The 11,443-nt window shown below is 31.6% G+C and overlaps 2 protein-coding genes and 1 long non-coding RNA gene across 3 annotated transcripts; 1 reads left to right on the forward strand and 2 right to left on the reverse strand.

Annotated features, from left to right (window-relative positions):
• Window positions 1–2,455: 2,455 nt before the first annotated feature.
• LOC105781047 (laccase-7) lies at window positions 2,456–5,960 on the reverse strand. The gene is made up of 6 exons (XM_012605622.2): window positions 5,697–5,960; window positions 5,454–5,605; window positions 4,055–4,299; window positions 3,818–3,946; window positions 2,768–3,724; window positions 2,456–2,696 (listed from the first exon to the last, which is right to left on the reverse strand). The coding sequence occupies exons 1-6, from the start codon at window positions 5,784–5,786 to the stop codon at window positions 2,566–2,568; spliced, it is 1,704 nt and encodes a 567-aa protein (XP_012461076.1). The 5' UTR covers window positions 5,787–5,960; the 3' UTR covers window positions 2,456–2,565.
• A 1,048-nt stretch (window positions 5,961–7,008) lies between these two features.
• LOC105781048 (mitogen-activated protein kinase 8-like) lies at window positions 7,009–7,944 on the reverse strand. Its single transcript, XM_012605623.2, has 2 exons — window positions 7,551–7,944; window positions 7,009–7,369 (listed from the first exon to the last, which is right to left on the reverse strand). Exons 1-2 carry the CDS (start codon window positions 7,824–7,826, stop codon window positions 7,319–7,321), a joined length of 327 nt encoding a protein of 108 aa, XP_012461077.1. The 5' UTR covers window positions 7,827–7,944; the 3' UTR covers window positions 7,009–7,318.
• An 879-nt stretch (window positions 7,945–8,823) lies between these two features.
• On the forward strand, window positions 8,824–11,169 carry LOC128040572 (uncharacterized). Its single transcript, XR_008195300.1, has 3 exons — window positions 8,824–8,888; window positions 9,738–9,962; window positions 10,799–11,169. It is a non-coding gene; the product is annotated as an uncharacterized LOC128040572 (long non-coding RNA).
• Window positions 11,170–11,443: the final 274 nt, after the last annotated feature.

The following is an 11,443-nucleotide window of genomic DNA, read 5'->3' on the forward strand; positions in this document are numbered from 1 at the left end:
GGTTAAAGCCATTAGGTTTAAAAGCCCAATCAAAATGTGAACTGAATTGTACAGTAGATAGATTCTCAATTTGGTATTATTAGTCATGGATGCTTTAAAGCCCAACCAATATGTAACTAAACTGTACAATAAAAAAATATAATGATAAGTTTATCTTTCAACGTTTTTATTTTTGTTAATTTAGTTTTTGATTTTTTTAAACTAAATTTAGCTTTTAAATTTTCAAAAAATAGTCAAATTGTTTTTCTAACATATTGTTGATTAAAATATTGATTTTTTAACAATGTTAACATGGTAAACTGTGTGACAGTTCACGTGTGCTTCATGTTGACATAACACAATTTGTTTGTATGCCACATCAACAAGTTGTTTAATAATTATAAAAATATAATAAAATATAATAAAATAATTCAAAATTCAATATATATAAAAATTCATAATAATTCAAAAATTGACATGAAGTATATGTGAATTGCCATATGGGTCATCATGTTTAAAAATTTAACATATTAGTCAATGTTTTCGTTAAAACAACAACAATTCAACTCTTTTTAAAAGATTAATGGTCGAATTTGACTTTTTTTTAAAAGGTTGATAATCAAATTCGATTCTTTTAAAAGGAGATTAAATGTAAACATTAAGGCCACAATTTTTATTATGCAAAAAAATTATTAGTTTGGTATTTGAAGAATTTCTAAAATTAGTTTAGTATTTATTCTTTCATTTCATCATTAGTTATTTTAGTGTATTTTTCATTAAAAAAACATGAAAATATACAACCAATTCAAACGAGATATGCGTCCAAAATGTCATAAGAGCAGTTCAAAATTAAAAGCATAAATTTCAAAAGAAAATTCTAAAAAATTGTCAAAATGTTATAAAAAATCTAAATTATAAAAAATAAAGTTTTTTTTTTCTCTAAAATTTTAGAAACCTATAAAATTATAAAAATGAAAAAAAATCTAAACCCTCATAAAATTCATATATATATATATGAAATTATGAAAATAAAAAATTTAAAAAAATTCTAATATGTTTGTTGAAATCGAGTACACCAAGGGAGGAAGACAAGAAGGAGATCAAAGTGGTGCAATGGAAGTTTGTTCACCTAAAGAGGCTGAGAGCCAAAACAAGGACAAGAGGACAAACTGATCAAGAAGATAATTGATCAGAGTTACCTTAGGATGCTAAAATATCGATCCCTTCTTTATCTTTCTTTAGGGTCTTTATAGGAGAGGTCCTTTTGTCCGTTAGTATGGCATGGCAGGATACACAGTTAGCCTCACTAAATGTAACGTGTAAAGGATAATGATGGGCGTATATTATATGTGTCTATTAGTACGAGGTTATTATGCCTAAATATACTCATTAGTGTCTTAGAAGCGCATTTACACTAGAAGAGTGTTCACACTTAAATATAGGTGGATGCCTCCATTTAGATTGAGTGGGTGGTCTTTCTTAGAGGTTTTGAGGACGAGTGGCCTGTTGAGGCATTGTTTGAGAAGGAGTCAACGCATAGGTCAACGACATGTTCGGTGCTAATAAGTGTCCAAACAATGAAGGGGTATAACAACAGGCCCCTCGGGTTGAACAAGAGGTTATTAAGTGGCCTCTCGTAAGGCATGATCCAAAATTGGATGATGGTTTGACCCACTGAAGAAGTTGAAGAGGCGTTAGATTTTTTCTAGAATAACTATCATAAATGCGAAGTTTTCTAGGAAAAGTGGCCATGATGAGGGGCATTAGACATTGCACAGGTGGCTAGATGTTATTGATTATGGCCTTCGAACCCAAAACGATACATTTATGAGGGAAAATTGAAAAATCTAACTACTTTGTTCTTCTAGAGTTCTTGCTTTTTTATTGTTTAAGATTTCATTTCAATTGTTGTATTTTGGGGTTTTCTTTATTGTTTAAGATTTCTTTTTTATTATTTCTCTATTGTATAAGGCTGATATTATATATTGTTTTTTTTGATATTTTAGTTTTTATTAAAGATAGAATTGGGAAGCTTATGGCGTAAGGTAGAGAACAGATATCAAAATGTAAAAGAAAAAAAGAAAAAGATCATAGAGGACTTGATGGTGGTAGGCAAAGGAGATGGGTTGGCTTTAAAATGCTTGGAGAATGTTGAAAGGATTAAACTCTAGATAAGCATTAGAAACAAAAATTAATGTTAAAAGGAAATAAAATTTTATGGACTGGAGGTTGGATGGAGTGGAAATAGACTTTTCTACCAAACATTGAATTTGAATTTTAGAATGGTCAATCTTGGGAAGCCCTTACCTTATTACCACATCCATCCAATCAGAATTAATATAAGGACGAAAAAACAAGACAAAAAGGGCGTCAAGAAAGACCAAACGGAAGAAAAACAAAGGGAATATTTTTATAATTAAAAATAATATCCTGAAAAATAGAATACGAGTAAACAACGGTTTGTATAATTGGATATCATTATTGGATTTTAGATCTGTTTTCATAAATTAAAGGGACCATATATGAAATCAAATCCAAATAAATATTAAGAAACTTCAGCCATGGTTTTGTGCAAAATTTGAACTTCTAGCAATTTGGTAGATCTACCGGAGGTAAAGGCAAAGTTGTTTCGGGAGTTGGTCCATTCTCAACCATGAAAACAGTGCCGAGGCCATAGGTCAAGTGCGAGTCCAAGTGGCAATGCATTATCCATACACCTACATTTATATTGAAAGTATTTTCAGTATACAAACTTACGAATGAATAGCAATGATAATGGAAAGCTAACCTGGATTATCGGCTGTGAATCTAATGACTGCCCATCCTCCAGCTGGAACGCCAATGGTGTTACGAATTTGTGGGTCGACAAGGTTGAACATCTCCCTATGCTTGGAAGGGTTATAGTTCCCAAACCCTTGAGCCAATACGTGGAAGTTTGAGCCATGGAGGTGCATGGGATGATTCTCCACTCCAATAATAGCAGTGTTCTGAAGCATCATCTCCACTGTTGAGTTGAACTTTAGCTTCGTCACCTTAGTAACTTTTGGAGCAAAGAGAAACGCTGGGTTGTAGTTGTTGATAGTAGCATTGGTATAGTCAAATTCAATGGGGGGCTTGGCAGGGAAATCCGTGGTGTAGATGCCATCCACGTTCGAATAGAAGGCTTGCAGCAATGACATTCTCTTGGGTGGCACGAAGGATTGGTTGTTCATGCTCGCTGAGAGTTTGGTTCCCTTTGGACCCAGGCATGTCCTGTTTGCTTCGCAAGGAGTGAACCCCAATCCAACAGTCACAAACATTTTGTAGTCCACGTTTTTTGGAACCTGTGCCCAATGAGGTCCATCCTTCAAACCGTTTAAACTACTAGAGAACTTGTAAGCCGTAGCGGTGTCATTGAAAGCGGGGAGGGTTGGCATTAACGGCGTTGCTATGGGTGGGGCACCATCATACACCACGACGCCCCTTGTGGTAGTATTATCATACGGTATACCAACTGAGGTAGAATACGGACTAGCGGCCATGTAATACGACCCAATGTCTTGATCGGCGACTAGCAATGCGTCGACGGTCTGACCTGGGGCTATCATGATGATGTTGGTGACATAAGGTTTCGTATAGGCAGCGTCGACGGCGACAACCGTCAGGTTGTGATTCGCTATCTTGTAGAAAAGCTGTCCGTTGAGTGCAGTGTTGACTATGCGTAAGAGATAAGTCTTTCCTGGCTCAACCTTAAGCTTGTACATGTCTGATTAAAAATCAATTCACAACATGTAAACCTGCGGTGTTTCAAATATTATTCTTTAATGGAATATGTTAATGATTATGGATAATTAATTACGGTTTTGAGAGCATGGATAGAGATCTCCGGGCCATCCATTTATAGTGAAAGCATCAGAAATATTTGGTAAACCTCCACTGGTCACGGCCTCGTCCTCAACATCCATGACGTTAGCATTCCACCACTCGCCTGAAAAACATAAAAGCTTTCATTGTCATCTTTGTGGATGGTCAATAAATTTTTCAATCATTAAATTAATAATGAGTGTTTAAGATAGGTCGTTAACTAATGCTGTACCTAATATGATAGTGACTTCTCTGTGGGGCTTAGGGAAGGGATACTTGTGGCCTGATTTCGGACGAATAATGAGTGCGCCATGGACGGTGGCTCGTAGCCACGAGACATGAGCATGCCACCACAGGGTTCCTTCTTGACCGCTGATTTTGAACTTGTATGTATATTTATTCCCAGGGAGCATGGGACACTGAGTTATCATGTTGGGTCCATCCGCCCAGCAGCTCAGTTTTTGAAACACTCCATGCCTATTCAAACAATCACCAGTTGTTAGATCAGAATCTTTACACATATCATATTAAAGTTGAACAAATTATTTAGCGCACTCCACAAAGTTTTTTAATTTCACTTATAAAGTCATTATATCAAATATGAACTATTTAAAGAAAATTGAAATTTTACCACGTGTATGTGTGTGGAAACTACATATTTAGAATACGAGAGTGTGTTTAAAATAACATATGATAAATAATGAAACAAATGGTTTGAAACTAATTAATAACACATACAATATGTCAAATGAAAAGAATATATTAAATTGTGAATACACGAAATTTATACACGTAAATAAGTCATATTAAAATATTAAATTTAAACACATAAGTACATCTATTTTGAGTTTATGTCAAGTTAATTGGTGATACAAACTCAATCAACAACATTATAAATACTAGCTTTTATCACACCCACGATGTGGGGAAAGAAAATATTTTATATTGAATATAGGTGGAGTGGTAATGAATTTGTATTTTAATACTATTTACCATGTGTTCGATCCTTGAATATGTAATTATTTTAATTAAAAATTATATAAAAATATGAAAAGGAAAAAAATCATCATAATAATATTAATTATAATTAAGAAAATATTCTATAATTTTATAATTGAGTTGATGACCGATTAAAGGTAACTATAAATTAATAAAATGTTTAACTAGTATAAATAATAACTAAAAGCAATTGATTTTTAAAAATATAGTTTAAGAATACGACAATTATTCCTTTAAATTAAGGAAAAAAGAATACTACAATATATATATTAATTGTATAAACTAGTCGTACGACATACTGCAAAGAAATATAAAAATTAATAATTGAAAAGTAATAAAACTATACATAATTATTGAAAAAATACACATGAGAAAAAGTAGTGGAGTGAAATTTTAAATATATATTTTTAGATAATATTGAAAATTACTCAAAACCTCTCAAAACTTATAAATAAAAAAATAATGCATTTCAGCACACACGAACTCACATTCTCTTGACAATAATGTTCATGTCAATCGAATTAAGATTCAATTAAATTTATTATGGATATTATTCGTCTCCTATTGTTATAAAAAAAAATAAAATGAAAGCTTCTTTTGAACTAACAAATCAAGAACCGATTTGGACTAACCAGTGAACAGTCAAGTTGTAGGGTGACTTGTTATAGACATGAACAATAAGTGTGTCACCCTCTCGAACTCGGATTCTCGGACCAGGGAAGCTACCGTTTACTGCAACAATCAGCTGGCGATTGCATAGTCGAGTAACTGTCAAGTTTTGAACCTGCAGCATCAAATAAACATCTGACTGATCAGTAACATTTTCTATATACATCCACCTGAAACAGGTTCCAAAGGGTGTTTGAGATTATTACATTGAATGTGTGTTCCACTACTGCTGCTGAAGCTGTTGTAGCCACCACAAGAGTTAAAACGCCGACAAGCAACAAAACAGGGTTCCTCATTTTGAGAGGATCGGAGACAATTATTAGAAGATATAAGGCAAAGTGATCTGGAGCCTCTTAGATATATATAAAATATATTTTAAAGATATGTTTTTTTAAAATATAAAACCCTTTGTTTCAGTTTTCTCTGTGACGTATTCAGTTTTGACATATAAAACTCTTGCTTGAATCATGAAATGAAGAGGCGACATCCTAAGGTAAAATTTGTTGGCACTGCTAATTAAAAATAACGTATAAAGCCTTGTTGGGTGAAATAAACAGATAGAGAAAGTATGGGTAATTTAGATTCTGTTTCCTTTCCATCTATCTGTGTTCCCTAATATGCTTCGAATACCCTGAATATAATTTAATATGCTCCTATAAAAGAAAACTCTATGGTAACAATATATAGAAAGAGCATTAATTTCTTTTCCCACAATTTACTTTTGAAATTATGAGTGAGCAATTTGTTTATATAAATATATCAATTTAAATATGTGACTATATGATATTTAAAATGAATATTAATGTCATAACACCTATATAAATATTTAATTGAGTTGATATCATAAATTTAATTTATAATATTTAGAAATTAAATCAATTCGTAAATAAATAACTAAGCACAAATAGAATAAATAAAATAATTAAAAATTCTACTGTGGCCAGAGCTTAGTCACGAGTATGACTAAATAATCTCTGAGAAAAATAAAACATTTTTCAATATTTTGAAAATAATGAAATATATGTAAATAAAAAAAGAATAAACTAATATATCGAAAATTCCAACCTTAGGTGCCACGTTCGCCTCCATGTCATAATTGATCATCAATTTTTTTGTCTTGTTATGTAAGATTTTCATTCAAATTTTGTGAATTAATTAAGTCTAAAATAATGCTTTTTAATTTAAAGGGATTAAATGTTTTACTTTAATAAAAGTTAAATTTTACTCGTACATTCAATTGTTTGATAGGATATCGGATTAAAGATTGATCATGAGAAATTGATCCTCCTTCTACCTATTAGGATTACACAATAAACACAATTAAAAATTAATAGAAAATTTATAATCTCTATCACTTAGGGCTTGTGTAACGTTAAGGAAAAATGTTAAGAGGGAAAAATCAATTTAGGCATAATTGTAAAAAAAACCCCTCAACGTTTGAGGGCTTTTGGTTTTGTGCCCTTGATCTTTTTATTTTTGGATTGACACCCTCAACATTATGATTTTTTAAGAAATCAATTCAGTTTTAACGGTCAACTCATATTGACCATTAATCAAATTGTAGGTTAACATAATAGCCCATGTGGCATGCCACATAAGCGCACGACGTCATGGATGACGCCATCTATTTAACAAAATTTTTTCTCTCATTTTCTCTTTTGCCAAACACCACTTTTTTTCTTCAAAACACATGGTTGCTGCCATTTTTTTTCTCTCATTTTCTCTCTTGCCAAACACCATTTTTCTTATTCAAAACATATGGTTGGAGTAACTGGAGATGAATGCAACCCGGTTTCAACAAAAAACCCAAACCCAAATTCCATTTGCTTCACCGACGATGCTGAGTTTGTGGATCCGGATCCAGGTCACTCTTTCGAAGCTGTTGAACAATAGGTATAAACCACGCAAATCCACGGTTTAGCTCCTTAAATGAAAAATGTCTCCTTAATTTTTCAGTTTTACATTAAAAAAACAACGATCGCAGTTCAAAATTTTGAATCATTTAAAAATAACAATTGCAAAGAAAGCAGATGAGATCTGAAAAAAACAAGTAAAATTACCTTTTTGTGAGAATCCATGGAAGAAATAGAAAAGTAATGACTCTTAGGAATTTTAACAAGCCTTAAGGAAGAAAAATAAAAATCCTGAACGACAATATCAGCCGTTGATTCTTGTGGTTGTTTTAGAGTGAGGGTTAGAGTAGTAGAAGATGACGAAGAAGTATCATGATGATCGATGATAATGTTATTATTTTGTTGATTCGAAGAAGAAGGAATCAAATGGCAAGGTTGAAACCAGCGACGAACACCATCCACGAGACTTCCACTTCCCCCCATATACTATTTTTTACTTGGATTCACAGCCAACCAATATCAACATTAATAATTCCCTTAATAATTTTCCGCTGGTTAGCATAGCCAGCTGTGGTGTCTAGGTTGTCAACATCGTAGTCAAAGCTAAATTTTGTTTCAAGTGGAAAAGGGGCAATGTCCCTTTTAATACTGTATATATGCTTATAAATACAATTTCTGTCATTTTGGAAGCCTAATAGAAATTGTTATTCGAGGCTTCGTTTGTAATCCTAAAGTTTCTACTGACCATGTTTAGGTTATTTTAAATTTCATATGTTTTGAAGAAGAAAAATGGTGTTTGGCAAGAGAGAAAATGAGAGAAAAAATGGCAGCAACTATGTGTTTTGAAGAAAAAAAGTGGTGTTTGGCAAGAGAGAAAATGAGAGAAAAAATTTTGTTAAATAAATGACATCATTTGTAACAACCCATTTTCAGTGATGTTGGAAACAGTGGTTTCAGGGCTACCAAATCTGACAAGTAAGTTTGCAAATATTATATATAATATTTACGAGTTAATTTTGATTTTAAAAAGGTTTTTGATATTGTGATTTTTGTTTTATTAGTGATTTATTAAGTTCAAGTGGTATGACCCTAAGGTCAAGTGGTTTTAGAAATTGAGGTATCGCGATCTCATTTTTTATAAACTGAGCTGTAAATATTTATAAAAATATTTACGGAGTATAATTAAGGTGATATTAAAGTTTTGTTGGAAAATTTTATCGTTTCGATAGTTAATTAAGCAAAAAGGACTAAATCGCTAAAGTGTAAAAGCTGTGTTCTATAAGCTAAAGGTATTAAATAGCTATAGAAATTTAAAGTGGAAGTCCTTATATGATAAATATACCATTAAAGGTGATAGTGGATGTGCATGGCTTGGCATTAGTGTAATTTTTAAAGTTAGGTAAGGGTAAAATGATATTTAGGTATTAAATGAATAAATAAAGAAAACATAAAGCTTTCATCTTTATTTTTCTTCCTCAACTGAAAATTTCAGCAAGAAAGAAGCCATGGATGATGGAAAATTTTAGCTAGTCAAATTCCTTGCATGTAAGCCCCTAAACTATTAGTTTCTTGTAATTTTTATGTTTTGAGATCGTTGCAACTAGGTCCAACTAGCTCGTACCTTCAATTTTGAAACTGTTAAAGATTTCGAATGTTTCCATTGATGAATATTGTGATTTTTGATGTTAGATGATGAATTTGGAAGGTTGATTTATATTTATAAGTATTTTGTTAAGTGATTTTGATGAATTTTTCGATTAGGGACTAATTTGTTAAATTAATAAAAGAACAAGGATTTAATGTGAAAATTTTGTATTAATGGGATGTTTTGGATACCATGAACATTCGGATAAGCTCAATTTTGGGTAAAAATGGTTAATTTGCATGTTTTGGGCTCATGGACTAATAGAATAAAAGTAAAACTTTTGGGGCAATTTTGTAAAATGTCAAAAATGACTAAATTTTATGAAATGAATTATTTTATTGTATATATTAATATATTGAATTAAATTATTAATTTAGATCAAGATCGGATAAAAAATCGAGGAAAATAAAAAATTACCAAAATACCCCTGAATTTTGGTATTTCTGCAATTTAGCCAGGTAAGTTCGTATGAATTATACTATGTATATTTTTGATTAAATTGAATGTTGTTATATTAAATTTTATTGGAAATGAATCGATATATATATATATATATGTTATTATACGATTTAGCTTATAATGAAATGAGGAAAATTCAACGACGCACGATGATTGTCAGGTCCCGTTTGAACTTTAGGAATATTTAGGATACAAATGAAATATCATTTGAGGTTACCGTGTTTGGGGTGTTGGTCTTATAAGTCCTACTGGTGGCTGAGTTTTTGGCATGTGTTGCGGTTACTTTACAGCTTGTGTGAGCAACACCGTGTAGCTACGTCTTGACTGACAACTTATGTGAGCAGACCCAATTATGGCTCGAGGGAGAACATTGATATGAGATATGAGATGGTAGTGGTTTTGACCACGTGTTGGTACATAGTCTGCGAGATTCCCGCGTATTCGATATCATTCTAGTGGTTCAACAGGCACAATTCTATTACGAGATGATATGAGTTCGATACGAACTAATACAGGTATATATGTGAAATACATGGAAATGATGGTACATGATATATTGATAAATTGTAATGGATGATATATGTATATGATGAAATGATGAGATAGTGATATGTATCATGACATGTACATATATGAACATCTTTGATATCTTGATACATCGTAAATATGTAAGTTGAGACGAGTAATGAACTCAAGTGTGACATGCTGAGAAAATAACGTTATCAATGTTGAATTTATATGAAATATGTTCAAGTATGCTAACATGTGTTGCTATTTGATGCTTAGGCAAGTGCCAAGCTGTTGGTTAAATGGTATTATGTTTACTTATAGGTCGTATTGAAATGGTAAGTCCTTAAATGAAATTATACTTGTACTCTTGAATAAGTGGTAAGGTTTAAATTATGAAAATTCTTATGAAATGGTTTATCATGTGATTAACTCTAAAAGAGCTATGTTTAAATGCACTAGCTTGTGGCTATGGTTGATGATATGCTTGTGTCTTGTTTATTATAAATATGAAATGGAACGATGAGTTAAACCGATGATGTTATTTAAGATAAAGAAAGTAAATGTAATGGAAAGTAATGACATGCAAACGAAAGGAAGAAAATTGAAAGAGGTTTAAAGTTTTTATAAAATCCTACTTTGTTAAGGATGATAGGTATAAGTGATACTATGAAATTATTCAATTTATGAGTTGTTGAATTTGGTTTCATGAATCGTGTGGTATCGATATATGATTATTCTTGAAATGTATAAATTTCATATTTGAAATGGTAGATATGATTAAAGTTTATATGATCTTACGAAGCAGTCATTGCTTACGTAGTTATTTTTCTTTACTTTTCAGATTATCGAAAGCTCGATTAGGTTGGAAGCTCGTTGGAGATTTATCACACTATCCAAAAATTATATTGGTAGATTTTGATATCTTGGTTAAGGTTATAATGACATGTATAGGTATTTTGGCTAATGTTAGCCTATGTGTTTTGGTTGTAGAAATGATCATTTGGTTAGTTTGCATTTTGGCCTTGTGTTAGTAAAATGATATATATATTATAAGGTGTATATAAGTAGCCTTGTAATGTTTGATATATGACTTGTTATGATTCAATGATGGTAGATAGAAAAATAGATGAATGTGCATATTAGATATGACATATAACTTGTTGTAAATTGGTGTTTTACCATAATAAGCATATCGTATTTTGATACTAATAATTATGTGGTACAGTTGGTACCAAATGGTATGTTTTGGTAAGTGATTTACATGTTGTGTAATGATGAAAACTTAGTTAGAAGTTAATCAATTATTTTGGCCAAATTGAATACAAGGTTATACATGTTTTAATGTTGTCATTTGAGGTGCCTTTGGGCATATTGGTTGGATGTTATTGTACTATGTGTTTGGCTTGATTATGCATGGTTTTGGTGCCTTTTGAGGGCTTAAGTATATGTGCAAAAGGGATTATAGGTACATGTTGAAAAAGGTGAG

This window comes from Gossypium raimondii, chromosome 4, assembly GCF_025698545.1.
Source record: "Gossypium raimondii isolate GPD5lz chromosome 4, ASM2569854v1, whole genome shotgun sequence".
In the NCBI taxonomy this organism is placed as follows: domain Eukaryota; kingdom Viridiplantae; phylum Streptophyta; class Magnoliopsida; order Malvales; family Malvaceae; genus Gossypium; species Gossypium raimondii.